General features: G+C 40.5%; 1 protein-coding gene across 1 annotated transcript in view; it reads right to left on the bottom strand.

The window, feature by feature from the left end:
- The window catches only part of TAPT1 (transmembrane anterior posterior transformation 1), a 64,555-nt gene extending 54,572 nt beyond the window's left edge, over nt 1–9,983 (bottom strand). The window contains 1 exon segment of the mRNA XM_023730250.1: nt 9,829–9,983. Coding sequence (XP_023586018.1) covers nt 9,829–9,855 — 27 coding nt within the window. The 5' untranslated portion in view covers nt 9,856–9,983.
- Nucleotides 9,984–23,888: the final 13,905 nt, after the last annotated feature.

Raw genomic sequence — 23,888 nt, 5'->3', positions numbered from 1 at the left:
CAGTGAGTAGGACAGACACCAACTGTGTAGTAGCGTCAGATGCACAACCCTGCTCTGGAAACAATGGTGAAGAGATTCAGTAAGTCTGTGTGACTGTGTGTGTACTTGTGTGTATGTGGCTGGGGATGGTGGCACTGAAAGGTGCACACTGGGGAGGGAGGAACAAGAGTTAGCAAAGGTCTCCCACAGAGGAGACAAGATGGACACTACATTTTCCCAGGCACAGAAAAGAGAAGCAGAATTCCAAACAGAGAGAAGACAATTGACAGGTGAAACGTGAGCAGGTGGTGTGGCCAGAATACAATCATTATATACGAAGGATAAAAATGATCTTGAGTTAATTACTAAAGAGCTGAAATGTTTATCTTGTGTTGTAGAATTTCTCAAAAACCACATGTAATGGTCCATTATTAGAACATCAAGAAGAATGGGTTATAAATAAGAAAATTTACAAATGACTGACTTTGAAAGCAATTACTACAGATCCAAGGCCATCCCTATAATAAAATCACTTTCATTCATCTGAATTCAGAAATACACTGAATTTCTAGGGTCCTGGTGGCATAGTGGTTAAGAGCTTCGCTGTTCTCCAAAAGGGTGGCAGTTCAAATCCACCAGCCGCTCCTTAGAAACTAAACTCTATGGGGCACTTCTACTCTATCCTGTAGGGTCGCTATGAGTTGGAATCGACTCGATGGCAACAGGTTTAGGCACTGTTTTAGGTGCCATGAGGGACAAAGCAATGAACAAGTGGACACACTCTGCCCCCAGGAGGTCAACATTCTAGGAGATGGCCAACAAAGGAACTCATTACTATGAGCCAGGCACAGCTCTAAGCACTTGACCCACATTAACTCATTTAACCCTCACAACAACCCACAAAGCAGGGAATTGTGCGTGGGACAGACAGGGCTGTGAAGCTCCCGCTTGTGGAAGGAATGAGCGTGCCCTCGGTGCTATGGGCACATTTGAGAGTTCCACTAAGGCACAGAGGCCTGGACAGCTGCTAAAGGGAAAGGGGAGCCCCAAAGGCCACGATCACATCTTCCTGGCTCAGACCTGTTCCTTAGGGAGTCATCAGCAGCATTGCAGCAGGCTGACAGTAACCAGAGAGGGCAGTTAAGGAGGATTTTAAATTACAATTTGAGTGAGAGATCACAGTGGCTTAATATAGGACAACGGAAAGAAAGAGGAGGAGAGGGGTTTATTTCCAGAAATAAGTGACTAATTCAAAAAGATAAACATTGCCCCAAGTGCCAAGCTCATACACTGTCTTTTAAATACATCAGCAAATGGGATGTCTGGCTGGCTTGTTCTAAAGATATCCAACGCGTCCTAGATGACAAACAGGTAGCAGGGAACCACAGCATGAGCACGAGGCAGCTGAGCAAGGGTATGTCACCAAGAAGAGCTGCATTAGGAGAAAAATTTAGATGGATGTCTCCAAACATGTTTTCGTGAAATGAGAAACTAAGTGGGAATGCTCAAGAAATCACTGCCATAAACCTGAGTCTGTGTAAGTTCTCTTTGTTAGTTTCACAATGAAAGCCCAGGACTATCCTGCTGACATAAAGGTAGAACAATGATGACTGCGACATTTTCTTAACATATCCCCACGGTGAGACACAACGAAAAAGCCTTAGACAATATTTTGACTAAGTTCATCATTCTGAAAATAACTTTTTAGATTATTTTTCCTAAATGTTCCCTCCATCCCCACCCCACCTCACAAAAAGTACAACTAAGTTCCTCAACCAGACATGTAAAACTCCCTTCCAGTGAATCTTTCCATTCACCCGTTCCCTCTGCTCCTCTTAGCAAATTCATCCACAGAGTTATGGGCTGTTAGATCTCTAGAGACGACCTAGTGCAACCTTCTAATTTTAGATGAAGAAAGCAAAGCCTAAAGGAGGTTAAATGTCTTGATCAGGCCACCCGGCTATTACTGGCAGAGCTGAGAAGCTAAGATTACTGATCCCACATGTTTCCAATGTATCACACAGCAACCTTTCTCTCTAGCCTAATACTACTACTACTAATATTCTATATTTATATCCATCCTTACAGCATGCCTTCAAACTAACAATTTTAAGGCTTAGTAACAATTTGCTAGATTCTTAAGACAACCAATTATCTAGTAATATTAATTCAGTTTAACATTAAGCAGCTGAATTGAATTTTTAAAAAATGTATTAAATCCCTATAATGTACAAAGTACGCTAACAATAAAAGACTGTCAAACAGCAAAGAATTACAAGGTGAAAAAAAGAGTCTAAAAATTTTTTTTTCATTTTACTGCTACCTTCATGACAGCCAAGATCACATAAAACATGTAACCACGGAAAAGAAAGCAATTTTGATAAAAAGCTTAACAATTATCACAGTCTATATCTGACTTATATTTAACACAAGGATACTTCACAACAGGTAAGTAAATAAATAAATTGAATACTGTCATTTGTAGAAAGACTATAAAGAGCTCTGGATGCACTGGTTACGCGCTTCGCAGCCAACTGAAAGCTCGCTGGTTCAAATCCACCCAGCGGCTCCACAGAAGAAAAAAATCTGCTCCCGTAAAGATTACAGCCTAGAAAACTCCTATAGGGCAGTTCTGCTCTGTCACATGGGGTCAATATGAGTCAGAATTGACTCAACAGCACCAGACAAAACAACAGAAAGACTATGCACATGGAAGAATATCAAGGTTTTCTTGCTTCTCTTATCTGCAACCCATGTTGAATGGTGCCATCTTAACTTTTCAGAACCATAGCTCTGAGGGATAGCTAACCCAATAACCACTCCCAATCCTTCTCTCCCTTTCTTGGAAAAGCAAAATATTACTATCCTGGTCTCCCTTGCAGCTGGGGTTAGCTATGTAATTCAGTTTGGCCAATAAGATGAAAGAGGGTGCTTCTAGGAAAGCTTTTAATTCTTTGTAAGAGAGTTGACAAGGTAGCACTGCCTGTCCCCCACCTTTCTGATTAGAATGCAGATGTAATACCTGGGGTTGCAGCTGTCACCTTTCTATTAAAACATAACAAGCAAGAGGACCAAAAGCCAATATGCCAGGGATGGCAAAACAGAAAGATGAAAAGGACGTGGGCTTCATTAATCTGTTAGAACAAGGGAGACTTCCAACTTCTAGACTTGTTAAAAAATAACCCATATTTGTTTTAGCCATGGTTAGTTAGGCTTTTTGTTATAGCCAACCAAAAGCATTCCTGAGAAATACATCTTTAATAGTTCCTTCCCAAGGTCTAGAGTGTAAACGCTTTAGCCTGACTATTCAAAGTTCTCTGTAACCGAAATCCAACCTATCCTTCCAAAGCAAGTTTGTTGTTTCTTGTAATATCTAACAATTCCCCACCTTTGGATCTACCTAAGGAGCCCTGGTGGCATAGTGGTGAAACACTCAGCTGCTAACTGAAAAGTTGGTGGTTTGAACCTACCAGCCGCCCTGGGGGAGAAAGATGTGGCAGTCTGCTTCCGTAAAGATTACAGCCTTGGAAACCCTATGGGACAGTTCTACGCTGTCCTATAGGGTCGCTATGAGTTGGAATCGACTTGATAGAAATGGGGTTTGGTTTTTGGTTGGATCCTCCTGGCACACCGCTCCCCCACCCTGCACATACACACATGCCCCACGATGTGTGTAAAAAATTGACCTTTTTCTCATTATCTCGTCCTTACCTTGCCAAATCCTTCCCTGATCATCTTCCTCATGCCTGTCTAAGGAAACTTACCCTTCTCAAAATGCTTAGTAGCATTTCATTTATACTTTTTTATGACATGTATCACTTTGTATCTTCTACTTTAATTATTTACACATTTGGTACCTCCTACTTCCGTTTATCTCTGTACTTCTCTGCACAAATGCCTGCAACATAGTACTACTTCAAAACAGACTGAGCAAATTAATGAATGAATAAACGAGTGGTTTGTTATCTCCCTGAATTAACACTTAAACATATCAAGGACCTTTAGAAAACACGATGGTGAGTGTTTCTTTACTATTCAGTTTTGTATTCACAGAGATGGCAAAGTTTATCCTGGGACAAGAGATAATTTTGTACATGGTACACGGTAAATTGTTCCTAGGGGGTCAAAATAGAGAGTTACACTAGCACACGCCCCCACCAAAACCTGAGGTGACAGTGAAATCTGCCTGGAAGCCAACACAGGACTGCCACACGGGGCAGGTGGAGGAAACAGGGAAATTTTTATTTTATTTTTTTTAAATATTTTATTGTGTTTTCGGTGAAGGTTTACACAGCAGTTTAGGTTCACATTCAACAATTTCTACACAAATTGTTCAGTGACATTGGTTACATTCTTCACAGTGTGTGAACATTCTCATTATTTTGTTCTGGTTGTTCCATTTCCATTAATCTGGCTTCCCAGCCCCTTTACCTCTTATCTTTGTTTTAAGATAACTGTTGACCACTTGGCCTCATATAGATGATATGGAAACAGGGAATTTTAATAGCACATATATCACATGAGATAGATGAGGAGATGTAATGTTAGCATGTTTAAAGTGCTTAGGACAGTGCCTGGTGCCTAATCATCATCTGATAAATGGTATTTTATTATTACTACAGAAATGGATGTCAGAAGTGAGATGTAACTGGCTGAGTCAAGGTGGGGTATGAAGCAGTGAGAGGTGACTCACCAGGACTGTCCTCTCTAGGATTAGCGATCCCTGTCCTGTTTTCACCATCTAGTTAAACCATCCTGTAGGCTCCAATCGTGTGACTGCAGAGGTCAGACTCTGGGGAGCGTAGCAGAATATGTCAGGGTGGTAGGGTGTGCTTTCCTATGCCATCAGCTAAGTTCTTCACCAAAGAGGTAAGCTTTACTCCAAGAGAGCCTAGCCAAAAGAGGGAGGAGAACGCAGCTTTCCCTACAGACTCCTCCTCCTGCGGTCAGCAATCCAAGAGGACTGGGCTGAGTCAGAGAATCATTCCCTTGCAGGGTTAGAGCAGCCAAGTGCAGTGGCAAGCAAAGCAAGGAGATTAAAAGTATAACATGAGATACAACTGAGATATGGGAGCACCCTGGAAACCAGGCCTCCTCTGTCACTCCACTGTACCCACCCCCAGATAATACTCTGCCTACTGCAAAGAGACAGCCACTGGAATGCAACCTGGAAACAAGAAGCTAATTAGCCACGCCTCTTCACTTTAACTTTTATAAATCCCTATTGTTCTACCAGGGCAAGGCACTCCCCTAACTTGCTGAAGTAAAGAACTACAAAATACTTTAAACACTTATATAGGCTTACTATGTAATTAATACATTTAACACACACACACACACACACACACATTTTTTACAGACGAGAAAACTAAGGCACAGGAAGGATAAGGGGATTGCTCAAGGCCTCACAGCCAATAAATAGTGGAGCCAAGATTCAGGCAGTCTGGCTTTAGAATTCATGCCTGCCTCATAACACAGGATGCAAAGTGTAGTTCAATCTCCTCAGCTGTGTGGAAGTGAAAAAAAAAAAAGCCCCAAGGGTTAAGTATAGCACCTAAGGAGTTAGTGGAAGGTCTGGGACAAGAACCCAAGGAGGTATGTGTGAGGGAGAGGGGGTTTTGTGGTGGAAGAGAAGAAATGCCCCTCAAAAGTCAACAAAACACTCCAAAATTTTATACCCTCACATTAGAATGAGAAGTTAAAGTGTGAAAAAAGGTGCTAATAATTGGAAATACTATCTTAAATATATAAGCAATTCAGCTCTATTAAATGTCAAGCATAGGTGTTTAACTACTGAGAATATTACACAAAAATTCTAAGACTGTTCTACATTAGTAAACAGGTTCAATAAGAGTGACTGAGATGACCTTTCTCTTGACTTTAAAAATAAATATTAATTACATGTTTTACAGTGGTCTTTAGTTTTCAAGTTTCTCTTCCAAAAAAGGTTGGGTGAAACTATCACAGCAGTTACCAAAAGATGAGGAGAAAAAAATGAGAAAGGTATTACACATTAGAATAGAAATGTAAACAAATGGAAACCAATCAAAAATAATTTAGATTAACATGACTATCTAGATAGTCTCTCAAGTCTTATAACAGTCTTAAGTAAAATCCTACTGATATGAAATAAAGGCCTTAAGAATATCATAGTGTATTCATGCTGTTGCGAGAGATAGTTAAGCCTGGAATTAAACTGAAACCTGTTGTTGTTAGGTGTCATCGAGTACGTTCCAACTCACAGTGACTATGCACAATGAAACAAAACACTGTCTGGTCCTGTGCCATCCTCACAATCACTACTATGTTTGATTCCACTGTTATAGCAACTATTGTCAATCCATCTCATTGAGGGTCTTCCTCTTTTTCACTGACCCTCTACTTTACCAAGCATGATGTCCTTCTGGAGGGATTGATCCCTTCTGATAACATGTCCAAAGTACGTGAGACGAAGTCTCACCATCCTCGCTTCTAAGGAGCATTCTGGCTGTACTTCTTCCAAGACAGATTTGTTAGTTCTTCTGGCAGTTCGTGGCATATCCAGTATTCTTCACCAACACCGTAATTCAAGGGCATCACTGCTTCAGTCTTTTTATTCATCATCCAGCTTTCCCACGCACACGAGGCGACTGAAAATATCATGACTTGGGTCAGGCGCACCTTAGTCCTCAAGATGACATCTTTGCTTTTTAACACTTTAAAGAGGTCTTTTGCTGCAGATTTGCGCAATACAATGCATCGTTTGATTTCCTAACTGCTGCTTCTATGGCACTGACTGTGAATCCAAGTAAAATAAAATCCTTGACAACTTCAATCTTTCCTTCATTTATCAGGTTGTTGTTTACTGGTCCAGTTGTAAGGATTTTTATGTTGAGATGTAATCTATATCGAAGGCTGTAGTTGTTTACCTTCGTAAGTAAGTGCTTCAAGCCCTCTTTACTTTCAGCAAGCAAAGTTGTGTCATTTGCATATCGCAGGTTGTTAATGAGTCTTCCACCAATCCCAATGCCCCGTTCTTCTTCATATAGTTCAGCTTCTTGGATTATTTGCTCAGCATACAGATTGAATAAGTATGGTAAAAGGATACAATCCCGTCGCACACCTTTCCTGATTTTAAGCCACCCAGTATCCCCTTGTTCTGTTCAACCTCTTGGTCTATGTACAGGTTCTGCATGAGCATAATTAAAGTGTTCTGGAATTCTCAGTCTTCACAATGTTATCCATAATTTGTTATGACCCACACAATCGAATGCCTTTGTGCAGTCAATAAAACACAGATAAACATCTTGCTGGTATTCTCTGCTTTCAGCCAAAACCTAATTCTACACTTCACTTAGTCTTAGAAGTTAAGAAAAAACTGCTCTAGACTGAAAAATATGACATCCGTTTGTACATCTTAAGGTTGAAAGCTTCCGAAGTATTGTTTTGAGAAATTAAATCAAATTTTCCTAAATAGGCCTAAAGCCAAAAGCCTCTTTCATGGGTAACAAACTGGATTAGAAAATTAACACAATTGTGTATTGCTGTTGTTGTTAGTTGCTGTCAAACTGATTCCAACTCATGACAATCCAAGTGTACAGAGTAGAACTGCTCCATGGATTTTCAAGGCTGCTACCTTTTGCAAGTAGATTGCCAGACCTGTGTTCCAGGCACCTCTGGGTGGGTTCTGTCAACCTTTCAGCTAGCAGTTGCGTGCTTAACCATGTGCACCACCCAGGAAGTTCCACATATTCAACTTTTCTGATGTTATACATTTTACGTACATAAAAATGAAACCAAAGTTCCATGAAATAATATTTACCCATAGTACAGGCAATAGACTGATTTTTCTTAAAAAAAAAAAAAATAATAATAATACTGATTGCAACTTGCCTCTGGTGAGAAAACAGAATCATAAGTGGATGTTGTCATTGCTCATTATTTCTGCTACAGGAGAGGTAATAAAAGGCGTCAGACAGACACCTCCCCGTTTTGAAGCAGTCCCCAGGTTTTGTCCATAGAGGCTGGGTCCGCAGGTTGCAGGTAAATCCCTCTGTGTCTTCTCCAGAGGAAAATGGGGGTCTGAAACTGCTCATATATGTGTAGGGCTGAGACTGGACAGGGGAAAGCTGAATGTGGTTGGCACTGTCCTGAACAAGAATGCCAGCCACAGCAGACCTCCTGCCAATCAGCCTCTGCAGTACGTCCTCCATTCTATCTCATGGCTTATTATTGAAAAGAAGAAAGTAAGCTGTGAAAAGCAAGTTAAAAGTCTTTAAAAAAAAAAAAAAAAACTTAACAATTGGTTTAAGTTTTTTTTCCCCAAGCGTAAGAAGCATCCTTTCCCCCCACTTTCCACCTCCGGACAAAATCCTACATAAAACTTCAATACATAAAACAGAGCTGCTGCTCTGGTCAGGGAGGGTGCTGTGGAGTGGCCACCCAGTCCTTCTCGTGCTCCTTCTCCCTCTGCATATCTCACTCCTTCTGGCTCTTCCCTGGAACCTCGGCAGCAGCAGTAAAATAGTAACTGTTGTTGTTGTTGTTGAGTCAGTTCCAACTCATAGCGAACCCATGTACAACAGAACGAAACACTGCTCAGTCCTGCGCCATCCTCCTCACAATCGTTGTTGTTCGAGCCCATTGTTGCAGCCACTGTTGTCAATCTATCTTGGTGAGTGTCTCCCTCTTTTTCGCTAAGGACACTTAATGATCTTGGTCAAAGGTAACAAACGGTTTCATTTTCATGTTTGTTCTCTCTCAAATATTTGCTTGCTCATGATCTCTCTAAATCTCACCCCTAATACAGAACTCCCTAAAACCTCAGCATGTGACACCCCACCAAGAACTGATGTAAAGCAACGTTTCTGAAATTGTCACTCTACATCTGGCTCTCTTCCTTCCTTCAAACTGATGGGTTGTCAAAAATAAAAGATCAGCCAAACCAGCTGGGTCCATACTTCTCACTGTTGCCACACTCTTGCTATTATAACACACTGATAAAGCAAGCCAGCAAAACTCTTCTGGTGTCCACTCCAATAGAAAGCATTGTCCTAAGGAAATGAGTGAAGTAATCCAAGTTTATGTTACTATAAAAAGTATGAAAACATGATGTTTCAATATAGCTAAAGGTGAATTATTTTTTAATTCTTTCCTTCTAGCAAGAAATTTCAGAATTGCTCAGGCTCTAGCAATGCAGAGGAAATGAGTGGCTGTCCTGTCATGCCTGATGGGTCTTGAGAGGCTAAGACATAATCAGGGGAATATAATGTATAAAGATTTAGTGCCGCTGTTACTATGATTACTCTATAATGTGATGCTTTCTCTGATGAAGGTTAAACAAAAATCAAAATCTTCTTTGAAAAGACTGTATTTATGTTTTTAAATATGTGGGCTTTCTGAGAAACAAATCTTAAAAAAAGGGCTGAAAGTAAATAATTTCTGAAGTGAAATGGGGTGAAAAAAAAACAAACAAACCTGCTTCTAGTAAACAAAACTAAAAGAACTAACAGCACAGGAGAGATTAATTCCTTGGTAAACTTATTTGGCTGGGGCACAAAGGGAAATATGATAAGTTCATAAGGAGCAAAGTTACAATGAGTTGGAATTGACTCGATGGCAACTAACAAAAATATTAATATTATATCACAGGATCCTTCTCACATTAAAAAGGTAAATTTTTAAAAGCCTCTTCCCATATGGGAATTCCTACGCCCTACTCCCCCAATATATTAATTATTTATGATCAAATTTTTTCCAGTATTTAAAAAAACTTAAGCTTTTTACGGGATTTTTTTTTCTTTTTTTTTCCATAATTCACATTTTGACATAACTTTCAAATGATGTCTGGTAATGAAAAAAAAAAAGTACCTTTTCCAATTCTCTTGGTATTCGCATACAAGTGTATACTCTTTCTCTTCTTTCTGTATACTTGGCCTCATTATGTTCAAGGAAGTACCCTCTTGTTAGTTCAGCACTGAGGAACCTCAACAATGAAAGCTCTACAGAAAAAAAAATGACACAAAACAAAAAGAACAGTATTTATTAAGGAACTTACATGCTTGCTGGGGGGCCACAGGTAATATATATATAAAATAAAAAAGAAACCAAACAAAGTAATCTACAAATCTGTCTAGAACTGAAGGACTATGCATAAATCATCAGTAAATATTGTTGAAAAGATTGCTGCTCTGCGTATTATAAACAGAAAATGCCACAGGAATACAGAAGGGAAGGATTAATGTGAACCAGAACAGTGAGAAAAGCTTTCTCCAAGAGCCTTGTCCTGGGTCTTGCACGTGATACAGGACTTGGACTGATGGAGAGACGAAAAAACCAAAAATAAAACACCAAACTCACTGCCGTCAAGTCGATTCCGACTCATAGCGACCCCACAGGGTTTCCAAAGCTGTAAATCTTTACGGAAGAAGACTGCCACATCTTTCTCCCGCGGAGTGGCTAGTGGGTTCACACCGCCAACCTTGTGGTTAGCAACCGAGAGCTTTAACCACCGTGCCACCAGGGCTCCTTGAGAGATGAAGAGGAGGGAAAAAGAATAGTATCAAGAAGATATAAAATGGACTATGCTTATGTTAAGTCAAAAGGGAGCCAAGTCATCTAACAGGCATTGCTCCAGTTCAAGAACTCTCTCTTCTGGGTGAAAACCACGGGCATTAGTGCACCTTCTTCCTCCTCAGTTCAGGCTCAAACACGCTGCCAACGTGTCTAATAATGTCATTTCCCTATGTGAAGGCTTACCAAAATGATGGTAATCATAACTGTTATAAAAGGTAGAACTCCAACCAGATCTGTAAAACCTCCCTTTCCCTGGATCTTCCCATTTGCTCACGTTTCCCCTGTTCCATCTAAGCAAATTCATCTAGAGTCCTTTAAACCTTGCAGACAAGCTCCACTTCCCCATCCACACACAAGGAAAGTTAAGGCCAAAGGAGGTTAAGCACTTTCTACTCCCCATGACTGGCAGACTTGAGATGAGAAGTTAAGGCTGTTGACCCATGATCCCAACTCTTTTCAATGTGTCACACGTCCCTGATAGCCCATCACTTCAATGGCCCCTCAGGACCCTTCACTAACACACCTTCCTGCTCTTACTCCCCAGTAGACAAATCTCTTCCGGAACTCAGGATACTAGAAGGTTTCAAATTATCCTCTTTGCTTTGTACTCGTCTTGTGGTCCTTTTTCCCAAACGTAGTATTGGTGTTTCTTCCAAAGAATGACAGAGAAAGACTGATTTCACTTATATGTGTATCTAATTAATAGAGTTTCTGGGTGGCAGAAAGGGTTAAGCACTTGACTACTAACCAAAAAGTTGGTAGTTCAAATCCACCCAGAGGCACCTCAAAAGAAAGGCCTGGTGATCTACTTCCAAGAGATCACAGCCATGAAGACCCTATGGAGTGCACTTCTACTATGCAACTCACAGAACTGCCACGAGCTGGAATCTACTCTATGGCGCCTGGTATCTAACTAAGGAGGTACACCTTGTATGATCGCTAGGATCTCAGGTCTTCATGTAAGGGGAAATAGTATATACTCAAAAATACCCTTAAGAATCTCTTAAATACGTTAGAAACAGACTAACTCTCAAACCAACTTCCTTCCTCCCTTGCTGGAACAGATTGCTATTTCTTTGAGCATCAGCTCAAGTAGCCTATGTTTCCCAAAAAAACCAAACCCATTGCAGTCGAGTTGATTCCAACTCATAATGACCCTATAGGACAGAGCAGAGCTGCCCCATAGGGTTTCCAAGGCTGTAAATCTTTACAGAAGCAGAATGCCACAGCTTTCTCCTGCGGAGTAGCCGGTGGGTTCAAACTACTGGCCTTTCGGTTAGCAGCCAAGCACTTAACCACTGTGCCACCAGGGCTCCTTGCTTATGTTTATGGGATTACACACACACACACACACACACTAACACACACACACACACACACACTAAATTGCTTTAAATATCAAAATCATCATCTGTTTGGAGACTTAGTGACACTATGAGAGGTATCTGATTGGTGAGAGATGGAGGGAAAACAGACTTCCACCTACTCCAACCTAGGAGAGGGGCAGGCAGACTCATCAAATGTGCCACGGACACCACACTTTCTCTTTTCTGTATGTGCAGAGCTGAAGTTATGTGAGTTAAATACACACAAGATATGAACTCTATCGTATACACTAACAGGAGTTCAGATTAAAAGGCTTTAGTATAACAAGGGGATACTGTGTGCTTTAAAATCAGGAAAGGTGTGCCTCAGGGTTGTATCCTTTCACCATACTTATTCAATCTGTATGCTGAGCAAATAACCTGAGAAGCTGGACTATATGAAGAAGAACACGGCATCAGGATTGGAGGAAGACTCATTAACAACCTGCGATATGCAAATGACACAACCTTGCTTGCTGAAAGTGAAGAGGACCTGAAGTACTTACTGATGAAATGAAGAGCAAAGATCACAGCCTTCAGTATGGATTACACCTCAACATAAGGAAAACAAAAGTCCTCACAACTGGACCAATAAGCAACATCATGACAAAGGAGAAAAGACTGAAGTTCTCAAAAGTTTCATTTTACTTGGATCCACAATCAACGTCCATGGAAGCAGCAGTCAAGAAATCAAACGATGTACTGCACCGGACAAATCTGCTGCAAAGGACTTCTTTAAAGTGTCAAAAAGTGAAGACGTCACTTTGAGGACTAAGTTGCGCCTGACCCAAGCCATGGTATTTTCAACTGCCTTCTATGCATGGGAAAGCTCGACAATGAATAAGAAAGACTGAAGAACTGATGCCTTTGAGTTGTGGTGTTGGTGAAGAATACTGACTATACCATGTGCTTCTAGAAGAATGAACAAATCTGTCTTGGAAGAAGTACAGCCTGAATGCTCCTTAGAAATGAGGATGGCGAGACTTTATCTCACATACTTTGGACATGTTATTAGGAGAGACCAGTCCCTGGAGAAGGACATCATGCTTGGTAAAGTAGAGGGTCAGTGAAAATGAGAAAGACCCTCAATAAGATGGATTGACAGAGTGGCTGCAACAATGGGCTCAAATGTAGCAATGATTGTGAGGATGGCGCAGGACCAGGCAGTGTTTCATTTTGTTGTGCACAGGGTCACTATGAGTCAGAACCGACTTGATGGAACCTAACAAGTATAACCAAATTGATATAGCATAAAACTTTTGGCTATAACTTTCTCTAAGATTCTCCAGGCTGGCTAGAAACAGAACAAGATCTGCTGCTTGAAGAGGGGAAATAGAAAGCCTGAAGAAGTGCAAACAATAAGAACTGTCAAGAAGAGTCAAAGATCAAAAGTTATACTCAGTTCAGTCAGTTTTCCAACTAGAAAGAATGTTTTGATTAGCTGATGTCTATAAATACCAATTCTTTTCTGTGAAAACTAAAAAGCAACAAGACATTCAGAAGCAGAAGAGATTCCACACACAAGTTTTCACTGACCCTGGGGAGCTCTGAATCATGAGCTCCAAAGGGCACTTAAACGTAATCTCTGAGTAGCCTCTCACCCTGTGGCTTCCTGGTCCTCCTGCCATTCTGAGCGTGCCTTACTGTTGGGGATACTCTCGTCTCTATAATTGCTGACTTTTCTGACCTCTTTGGTGGCTCCCTCCTCTTCCTCCACCTGACCTTTACGTGCTCTCCTCACTACATCCTAACCAAAAGTGAATTACAGTGAAACCTTGGCCACCCTTGAATGCTGGTATTCCCTGAGGTGCCCTCGGTCTCCTCTACTGTCTTTTCTTTTTTTCCTATACATATTGTCCTTGGACTGTCTCACCTGTCCCTAAGGTTTACACTATCATCTAAATCCTGAAGTCACAGATCTTCAGCTGACTCCTGAGGCCTGGACCCACAGTTCAAACTGCCTCTTGGGCAGCTCCACCTGGATACCTACTACCTCCAAAACCAAACTCAGTATCTTCCCCACTTCTTCCACACCTTTCCTACAGACCTTACTTCAGTTAATGGCATCACCATCGGCTTCCTCACCAAGCTCTATTGGTTCTTCCTCTGCAACACTTATTAGCCTTTCCTCTTTTTTCTATACTCCACCCTGGCACGGTCCTCCTCATCTCTCTCCAGGTGATTGCAAAAGCTTCCTAACTGAGCTCCCTTCAATCCTAACTTCACCTGGCAGCCAGAGGCACTGCACTCACAGATCAAATGTCACTCTGCTGAAAATCTGCAGTCGCTCTTCGTTACTTCAGAATATTGTCCGACTTGTCTGTAGTGGTGATACCAGATCCCTTTGAACCTGGCCCCAGGTTATCTTTCAAGTCAGGCCACACACCGCCTCCCCTGAATCTCCAGATCACAATCCTCTAGTTACACTACTTTTCACTGTCTCCAGACACATCCTCTGGTTCACACTGTTTCTTGGCCCTAAAGTTCCCTTCCAGTTTTCCACAAGTGAACATGGGCAGATGTCACCTTCTCAGTGAAGACATCCCCAAGTTACCCAGGCAGAATCTGTCCTTTCCCCACATGGCTTTCTCAGTACTTGCACTGGCCTACACTGCTCCGCACAGTATTACATGCATTTGCCCATCTGCCTTTCTATTCACCTGTGCATCTTTGGGGCCCAGCACATAATAGCTGCTCAACAAATGCTTGTCAAAAGAACATATGAAGCTGAGAAGGGGGGAAAAAATCACAGAGAAGAGCGTGGCAGAGAACAAAATCAGAAGCAGAAATCAGAAGTGGCGGAAGGAGAGAATACCAGACTCTCAGGAAGAGCAGAGAGACCGCAACTGAGACAGAACTGTTCTGAGACTGGAGGAGTTAGCAGGAAAGAGCAAAAAGCCACTGGTGCCTCACTCAGTGTAGCAGCTGTTGAAGATCCAGGAACCTCTGCTTTGTATGTATATCTAAGTATAAAACCAAAAACAAACCAAACCCGTTGCTGTCGATTCAATTCCAACTCATGGCCAAACAGGTACCTGAACCTCCAAGCCCCCTAAGAGAAGTGTGCCATGATGAAGCCACAGCCAGTAAGGGCTCAGGGCTCTGGGCTGCGGGGATGGGGAGATTTTCATTGCCCACAGTAAGGGCAGGAGAGGGAAGCTGGACAGCCCTACAGTATGCCATCTGTGTTAGAGATACAGAAATAGGTTATTGTGTAACAATTTTAAATTAAAAAAGCAATTTAAATAAAAAGGTTTAGAAAGCTATACCCTTGTTGATTGAGAAAATTATCATCCGCAAAGCAGTCTTCCCTGGTGACTGCAGATGACAAAGCTTTCACCGTGAGAGTTCTGTGATGATTCACAAGAGTACAGGATTGGCCAGCAGAAGAAGGGGGTTCTGGCACCCGCTCTATCACATACGAGTCCTGTGACCCTGGTCAAGTCATAAATCTCACCTGCTCCAAAGAAAACACTGAGGCTACAGCAGTGTTATAACTCCTGTTTACTTGGTTGCCTTCCATACAGCATTGTTGAAATACCAAGGGAAAATTTATACGAAAGTGTATAAAAACTGTAAAGCATGACAACAGTGTTAACTACTTACTATTAGTTTCACAACTTCTGTAGTATTTACCAATTCTGGTTGGTGGCTACCTAATGTTTACTGATGCTACTTCTGCAATCTTGGTTCTATGATTTACATATAATATAACAAGTATATCTAACAAAGTACATAATCTAAGTAACCCACTTTCCGAAAACAAGTTATTATACGATATAAGCACACACGTGTTTTAGCTATATTCCAAATACAAAATAGTGTCTTATCAGAGTTCTGCCTCTAGAAATGGAAGAATTTTAGTTATAAACACCAATTTAGATTCCACAATAGACAATTTAAAAGCATTTAAAATAATCAAATGATAAAAACGTAACATATTTTGAGTGCGCAGATCTCACAACTGTAAGATAGGTTCTACTGTTAGGTCCATTTTCCAGATGAAGAAATCAAAGCACAGAGAAGTCAGGTAGGTCTCCAAGGTCACACAGGGAGTAAGTAGTAGAACCCGAAATAAAACTCAAGCAGTCCATCACTAAAGTGTGTGCTTGTCCTTCCCCACTAGATGATTTTGCTTATCACTATCTCAAATTTTTTTTTTTAGTTTTTCATTAAAAAATTCATACATAAATTGTGACATTGGTTGCAATCCCTGCAAAGTGTCAGCACTCTCCCTCTTTCCCCACCGGGTTCTCTGTGTCCATTCATCCAGTTTTCCTGTCCCTTCCTGCCTTCTCTTCTCTGCTTTTGGGCAAGTGCTGCCCATTTGGTCTTATATACTTGATTGTACTAAGAAGCACATACCTCACGTGTGCTATTGTTCGTTTTAAAGGCCTGTCTAATCTTAGGCTGATAGGTGGACTCCGGGAGTGGCTTCAGTTCTGAGTCTGCAGGTGTCTGGGGGCCACAGTCTCTGGGGTTCCTCCAGTCTCTCTCAGACCCGTAAATCTGGCCTTTTTTTTGGGAATCTGAATTCTGTTCTACATTTTCCTCCTGCTTTATCTGGGATCCTCTATTGTTTTCCCTGTCAGAGTGGTCAGTGGTAGTAGCTGGGCTCCATCTACTTCTTCTGGGCCCAGGTTGGTGGAGGCTGTGGTTCATTAGGCCTTTGGACTAGTAGTTTCCTTTGTCTTTGGTTTTCTTCATTCTCCTTTGCTCTGAACGTGGTGGAACCAACAGACGTATTTTAGATGGCCACTTGCAAGCTTTTAAGATTCTAGATGCTACTCACCAAAGTAGGATGTAGAACATTTTCTTTGTGAACTATGTTATGCCAACTGACTTAGATGTCCCGAGACCATCGTCTCCAGCCCTCAGCCCCAGTAACTTGGTACCTCAAGGTGTTTGGATATGTCTAGGAAGCTTCTATGGCTTTGCCTTGGTCAAGTTGTGCTGACTTCCCCTATATTATATGTTGTCTTTCCCTTCACCAAAGTTAACACTTGTCTACTGTCTAGTTGGTGATTTCCCCTCCCCACCACTCCCCTCAAATGCTTTTGTAGATAACAGTCATTGTGTTCTTTCTGTAAAGATGGGACACTTTTCCCCCTACCCCCTCCTCTGTGCTCCTCTAGCACCCTGGGCTTACTTCTATGAAGCTATAATATTAAGTATTTGGCTCCCTTACCAGACCCTGAGCTTTCTGAGTACAGGTACCATGTATTCCTATATTCCTGATGTCCAGCCCGTAATGAGTTCTGAATGCAAGAGTAGTCTTTTGTTCACAATTGACACCATGCTAATGGTCTGGGGAATAGTTTTTAAAAGATACATTAAAGTAAGAACAACAGATGAACTAAGCTTCGGGTTAAATATTTCCAAAGCTTTACCTCACCTCCCCCTCACTCACTCCTGGAGAAGAGGCCACTTCATGGCATGAGGCAGTTTAAAAAGGTCTTGTACACACTATGTACAACTGTCAGAACAATTCTGAGAGCTAAACAGAGCTAAGATGGCATGCACATTTTGCAAATGAAGAAATGGAGGCTCACGGAGATTAAGTGACTTGTCCAAAGTCACCATAAAGTTATGAAGGGTAAACTGGGACTAGAACCTAGATCTCTGAAGTTCAGCATGCTTTCTCTTCTACACCAAAATTATCATCCATTTATCTAATAATTATACAGAGAAAAGATGACTTGGTTCTGATACGGATTCAACAGGCCAGAAAGATCCTTTGACTTCTACTGAAGGAGGAAGGGGAATACGCTATCTTAGGGCATGAGCTTTTAAGTTAGCCTTGCTGTTTTGTCTGGTCTACTCCCACCTTTCCCTGGCTATTGATACATACTTTGCAGTATGTTATTCAATCTTTGTTCTTAGTATACCTGTGCTTCAGTGTTTTCATTTGCTTTTGCTGTTTATGTTTTCAAAACATTGTTCTCTGGCATTCTACTGACTCATCTGCACTTATTTGTCCTGTGAGTTTGGGCACAGTTGACAGACTAATTACTTACAAAGGCTACTGCTCTTTAGGATCCCTGGTGGCACAACGGTTAAGCACTCAGCTGCTAACTGAAAAGTCGGCAGTTCGAACCCACCAGTCGCTCCTCAGGAGAAAGATCTGGCAATCTATTCCTGTAAAGATTATAGCCTAGGAAACCCTATGGGCAGTTCTCTGTTATACAGGATCTCTACGAGTTGGAATAGACTCAACGGCATACAATAATGCTGTTCTTTACCTGTAGATACAGTTCTTTGATTCAAAAACTCTACAAGCTAAGTGTATTCTAACTTTTTCCTTACATTGGTGGTATTCCATTACTTCTTAGAAAAAGAGTCAGTCTCATTTGTTATACCAAACATCTGTCTTTATATTTTAAAAGCAAAGACTTTCCCAAAATAAAATAATTCAAATATTTATCTTCTGAACACTGACAACTTTTTAGATGTCAACTGATTTTAGTTCATTTATCCAGTTTTCACCAAGAAGAAACATCATCAGTAAAAATCTTTTAAAAATAGAAGTATTTTACTATTTAATTGTAACATAAACAAATGCTTCTACATTAGAAGAACTAAGTTTTACCAAGTGTGAATATTTAATATAAGGAAAATTATACCAACCATAAATCCAAATCAATTCCTCAATGTATTTTTAATCAATATTCGTCTATCACAGAATTGTTCTGTGATCCAGTATCTTAAATTGAGAAAAGGTATAGTGTAGATTGCTCTTCCTTTTGCTGGTTCTTCACCCACAAAAGAAGAAATATTATGTTCAATTATCTTCTGAGAGCTTTTTCAGAAATAAAACAGTATAAAAAGTTATTAATTGAAAGTAATGAGTAGTTTATATGCTCAGTAATATGTCTAAATTTATCTTTCTTAAAATAGCACTGACCATTAAGAAAAATTGGAAAGTAATACTGGTTAACTGTTTAAAAAAATTATGAAACATGTAAATCTCCAAAGTCTTAATTTAAAACTTAATAAACTTCAGAGCCCTGGTGGTGCAGTGGTTAAGAGCCTGACCACTAACCAAAAGGTCGGCAGTTTGAATCCACCAGCCGCTTCTTGGAAACCCTATAGGGCAGTTCTACTCTGTCCTAAAGGGTTGCTATGAGTCAGAATCGACTCAACAGCACCTAACAACAACAATAACAAAGTTTCACTAAAATTTTAAAAGTAAATATAGAGACATACCTTTGTATAAACCAGTTAGGAATCAATTTTTTCTGGTAATCAATCCAACACCAATTCTGTTTTCCTAAGTCAAATGTAAATAAAGGTACCATATTATATAGTATGTTCAAGTTTCCAAGGCCCTCAAAGAACTGTTTGTAAGTAGTCTCATTTAGGGAAGTAAAGAATATCAATTCATGAATTTATAGATGAAAAATAGTGACTATGCCCAAGGTCACGAGGTTACAAAAGACCAAAGATGGAAACAGAATATCACTAATCAGACAATGAATGCTCTACAATCTTTCCAGAAACTCCTTTTATACAAGTATTCCCCAAATGGATGACAAATGAACAGCTAGAGCTGAATTTTGGAAGGCAAATTAGTTGAAGTTGAACATTTTAAAAAGCCAGTATATTGAACCTGTCAAAGACCAAGATGAATAGCTTTCTATTGCTTGTTTAGTTTATATATCCTAGGTAAGTAAAGCAGTTGAGAATTTTAAAAGCAGAGCAATAGTGTGTCAGAAGAGAAGAAGCTAATTTTATCTGTATCAGGGTTGGGGTTACTCCAAATAATCTTTCAGCCAGTTTAACAATTATCCTTAGCTTCCTCTGCAAATGAGAAATTGACTCGAGAGTGTAACTTCAGAACCAGTCAGCCTTTAATTATCCATCAGGATAAGTACGGGGGCGTAGGGATAACTGTGTAACAGTCCATGGATGGCGAAGACTGGTTAAACAAAAATACATAGGTAATAAAAATATGATTTTTATAAGAAGAACTTGCCTTTGCCCCACACCAAATCTGTTATGGGAGCTGCTAACAAGGGATCAATTGGCTTTTCTGAGTTTCAACCTTTCTCCCTGCCTCTGCTTATTCTTTTGTAGAGATCTAAAGATGGGTTAAGGCCGTGTCATGGACTGAATTGTGTCCCCCAAAAATGTCTGTCAACTTGGCTAGGTCATGATTATTTCCAATATTGTATGATTGTCTTCCATTTTATCATCTGATGTGATTTCCTTGTGTTGTAAACTCTATCACTATGATGTAATAAGATGGATTAGTGGCAGTTATACTGACGAGGTCTAAAAGATTAGATAGTGTCTTAAGCCAATCTCTTTTGAGATATAAAAGAGAGAAGCGAGCAGAGACACATGGGAACTTCATACCACCAAGAAAGCAATGCGGAGAGCAGACTGCACCCTTTGGACCTGAGGTTCCTGCGCTGAGGTGCTCCCAGACCAAGGGAAGAGTGATGACAAGGACCTTCATCTGGAGTCGACAGAGAAAGCCTTCTCCTGGAGCTGATGCCCTGAATTTGGACTTGAAACCTACTAGACGGTGAGAGAATAAATTTCTCTTTGTTAAAGCCATCCACATGTGGTATTTCTGTTAGAGCAGCGCTAGATGACTAAGACAGGCAGAGAAGAGCAGCAAAAGAAATGGGTAATGGCCAAGTATAAGCTCTAGAAGTGAAGAGTCACCATTAAGAAAAAAGTATAACAGGCCCCATGGCACTGTTATAATCACAAACAACATTCTTGACCCGCACCTGACTTCAGGCTTTTTTGTTTTACAAGCAATACCCACTCCTATGCACACTCCAATACCTGCATTACATAGGTATTGTTTCATCCTCACTGGTAGGTATTATACTTATTTTACACCAAGTCTTCTACTGTTAAGTCTCCACAGTGACTAGAGCCAGCTTACACACCTCAGATACTAAACTGTTTAGTGGTGACGTTATGAAACAGAGCTGAATGGATTAGGTAAGCAGGCTAAGTTTAGAGCCTACAGAGCAATCCAACAACCGAACCAAGCCAAGAACACAAATTACCTAACTCTTCTTCCAAAGTCAACTTGCTAGACCTAGATTCCTAAATGAGAATATGGCTATATAGGTACTCTCCCACCTAGAATTTCTGTTGATGAGTGAAGTGGGGAGCAAGCATAAAAATATGATAGTATATACTTATTACTTGGTCTTATATAAAAAATAACCGCAGTAAAAGTTGGTAGTATTTTTAAGAGTGGGAAAAAAATAGTAAAGATCAAACTGCAGTTCCTGCTGACGACCACTAATCCCAAGTTCAAGGTTGACAACCACATAAAACAACAGTAGAATACACAATGACCATTTCGTGAGAGATGACGAAAATAGGAATCCCAAGTAGGGCATCCATCTCTAACTATGCTAAGGTGTAAGTACTAGCTCCTGAGAAGTTTCACCTTACTGCCAGGCTATCTATCTAATCAATCAATCAATCAATCAATCAATCTAATCAATCTATCTATCTATATCTATCTAATCTATCTATCATCAAAAAAGGAGCTCTGAAAACCAAGTGATAGAAGGCTTTGAAAAGAGAAATGGAAAGCTTACACTTCATGTAGATACACGTACATGGTATATACAACTATATACACACAAACTAATACAGATACATTATATATTTTCTGAACATATAAACGAACAAGGACAAGTATAAAACAAAAATATGACTCTCAAACACTGTATTTTGATCTACAGTATTTTACTTGGGTGGAGAGAGTTTGGATAAGAACCTAATCTGTATATGCATTTAAGTGTGCAAGACCAGGTAACTTTTCCTTCTGTTATACTATACCTAAGATCACCATAAGTCACAGCAACTAACAACAATAAGGCTGTTAGGACAGGCCAAAAAAAGTTTTATTTATAAGAGCCCTAAATTCCTTGGGAGAAATGATAAAAGGGACTTTGGAACTAAGTGATGGTTAAGCTACCAAGACAGGAAAGCTACAACTTTCAAAAAGGAAAGACAAAGTCTGCCCTAACTTGGAGAGGGATGAGGGCTCAGGGGCAGAGGCAACAGAGTATATCAGAGGCACCACCAGGAATAGAAAAAATGGACAAGTAACACCTTAAGTGCAAGCACCCAGTCTTGGAACATTAGTTTTATTTGGGGAGACACGTTTTTCATCATGACACTAGGTAGTGCCACTCAAAGGTCCTTCAGCCCAGGGCAGACCCCAGGGAACAGTTTTCTAAATTCTTCAAAGGAGGGGAAGAAGGGCGCAGTGATGGAGGGTCAGGGTTAAGGCAGAGACCACTTAGCAGCCTGGAAGTTCAAGTCTGCTGAAAGAATTCTAATCTCTAACAGACAAAAACCCACTGCTGTTGAGTCGATTCCGACTCATAGCAACCCTATAGGACAGAGCAGAATTGCCCCATAGGGTTTCCAGGGAGCGGCTGCTGGATTCCAACTGCTGACTTTTCGGTTAGCAGCCTAACATTTAAGCACTGCGCCACTCCAAGTCTCCTCCAAATGTGGCATCAGAGCTAGAAGGTGGGGGCCAGCAGTGGCTGTGAGACTTGGAGAGCGAGGGCTGGGGCTCAAGTGGAGGTCCAGGCAGGAACAATACTGGCTGGGGGAACTCCAGATGAAATGCTCCTGATCCCCACGGCTCCTGTGACCTGGTGAAGCAGGAATTGCACAGTCATCTCTCCTCACACAAAACTGATGAAAGTGTGTGTGTCTGTTGGGGCGGGGTAAGTACGACCCCTACAGCTGAAGTCTGATAAAGATTTTCTGCAACTATGCTTTAAAAGTTGAGCCTTAAACGTGTTATAGCTCAGAAAACCATGTTGGTGGAAGGAGTGTGTGGTATGGTGAAGTCTATGGAAGTTTGTGGTACACCATGTACCTATCAGACCCAGCAAGGGAAGAGCCAGGAAAGGAGTAGGAGGTGTTACTTCAAGGGCCCAAGGTCTGTGCGTGCTCACCAAAAGGCTCCTGACAACTTCTTTTTCTGTCCATGCAAATATCAATAACAAAATAGCTTTCATAATGTTGGCTTTTTTAAAACTCAAAAATATTTCAAGAAATTATAGCAACAACTTTCCCTATTTGTGGAGTGCTTTTTATGTAAATAAAATAGACAGCCAATAGAAAGGTTTACTACTTTTTTATCTTATTGAAACCAAAAAAACAAATCTGCTGCCATGGAGTCAATTCCGATTTACAGCGAGCCTACAGGACAGGGTAAAACTGCCCCGTAGGTTTCCAAGAAGCAGCTGGTGGATTCGAACTGCTGACCTTTTTGGTGAGCAGCCAAGCTCTTAACACTGGGCCACCAGGGCTCCTTATCTTACTTAGATCATGCCAATTCGGAAAGTAAATACTCTTGCCAGCAAGTGTTTAACTGACAGCTAAACCAAATAAAGTAGGATTGAGAGTTTTTAAGTGGTTAACTGAAAACGCCTTAACATAGCACAGTCTGTACTTAATTTTTCAAAGATATGAACCTCTTCAAAATCTAACCTACATCTAGTTCTGAGAATTAACGAATGAGGATCTCATCTGATCAGTCTTATGGCATTTAACTACTTCTACAATTTCAACACCTACTACAATCAATGATGCAGTAAATCTTACAACATATACATTTATTTTCACGAACTGCAGAACATATCTGCTAATACAGCCCCTACTGAGCACCAGACGCAATTTTCTTAATTGGAAGTTTAATGGAATTGCGGTTCAGTTGCTGTTCAAAACTTAGAATTATGCAAGAAATTTTAAAATGCTATAATAGTTCTATATTCAATGAAACAATACACCTCAAAATCTTCCTTTTTCTTCTAAGCCTAATATACAAATACAATTAAAAAACAACAACAAAAAAAACCTTTAAAAACATGACTAAGGTTCCACAACTTAAAAGGAACTATAATACTATAACAATACGCTTAAAACCGGTAACTGAGCAGGACTCATAAGTGCATCTTTTCTTACGCAGCCTTTTTTTTTTTTTTT

This window comes from Trichechus manatus, unplaced genomic scaffold, assembly GCF_000243295.1.
Source record: "Trichechus manatus latirostris isolate Lorelei unplaced genomic scaffold, TriManLat1.0 scaffold00034, whole genome shotgun sequence".
NCBI lineage: Eukaryota > Metazoa > Chordata > Mammalia > Sirenia > Trichechidae > Trichechus > Trichechus manatus.
Note: the sequence above shows the minus strand (reverse complement) of the source record. Positions and strands in the feature narration are given on the sequence as shown.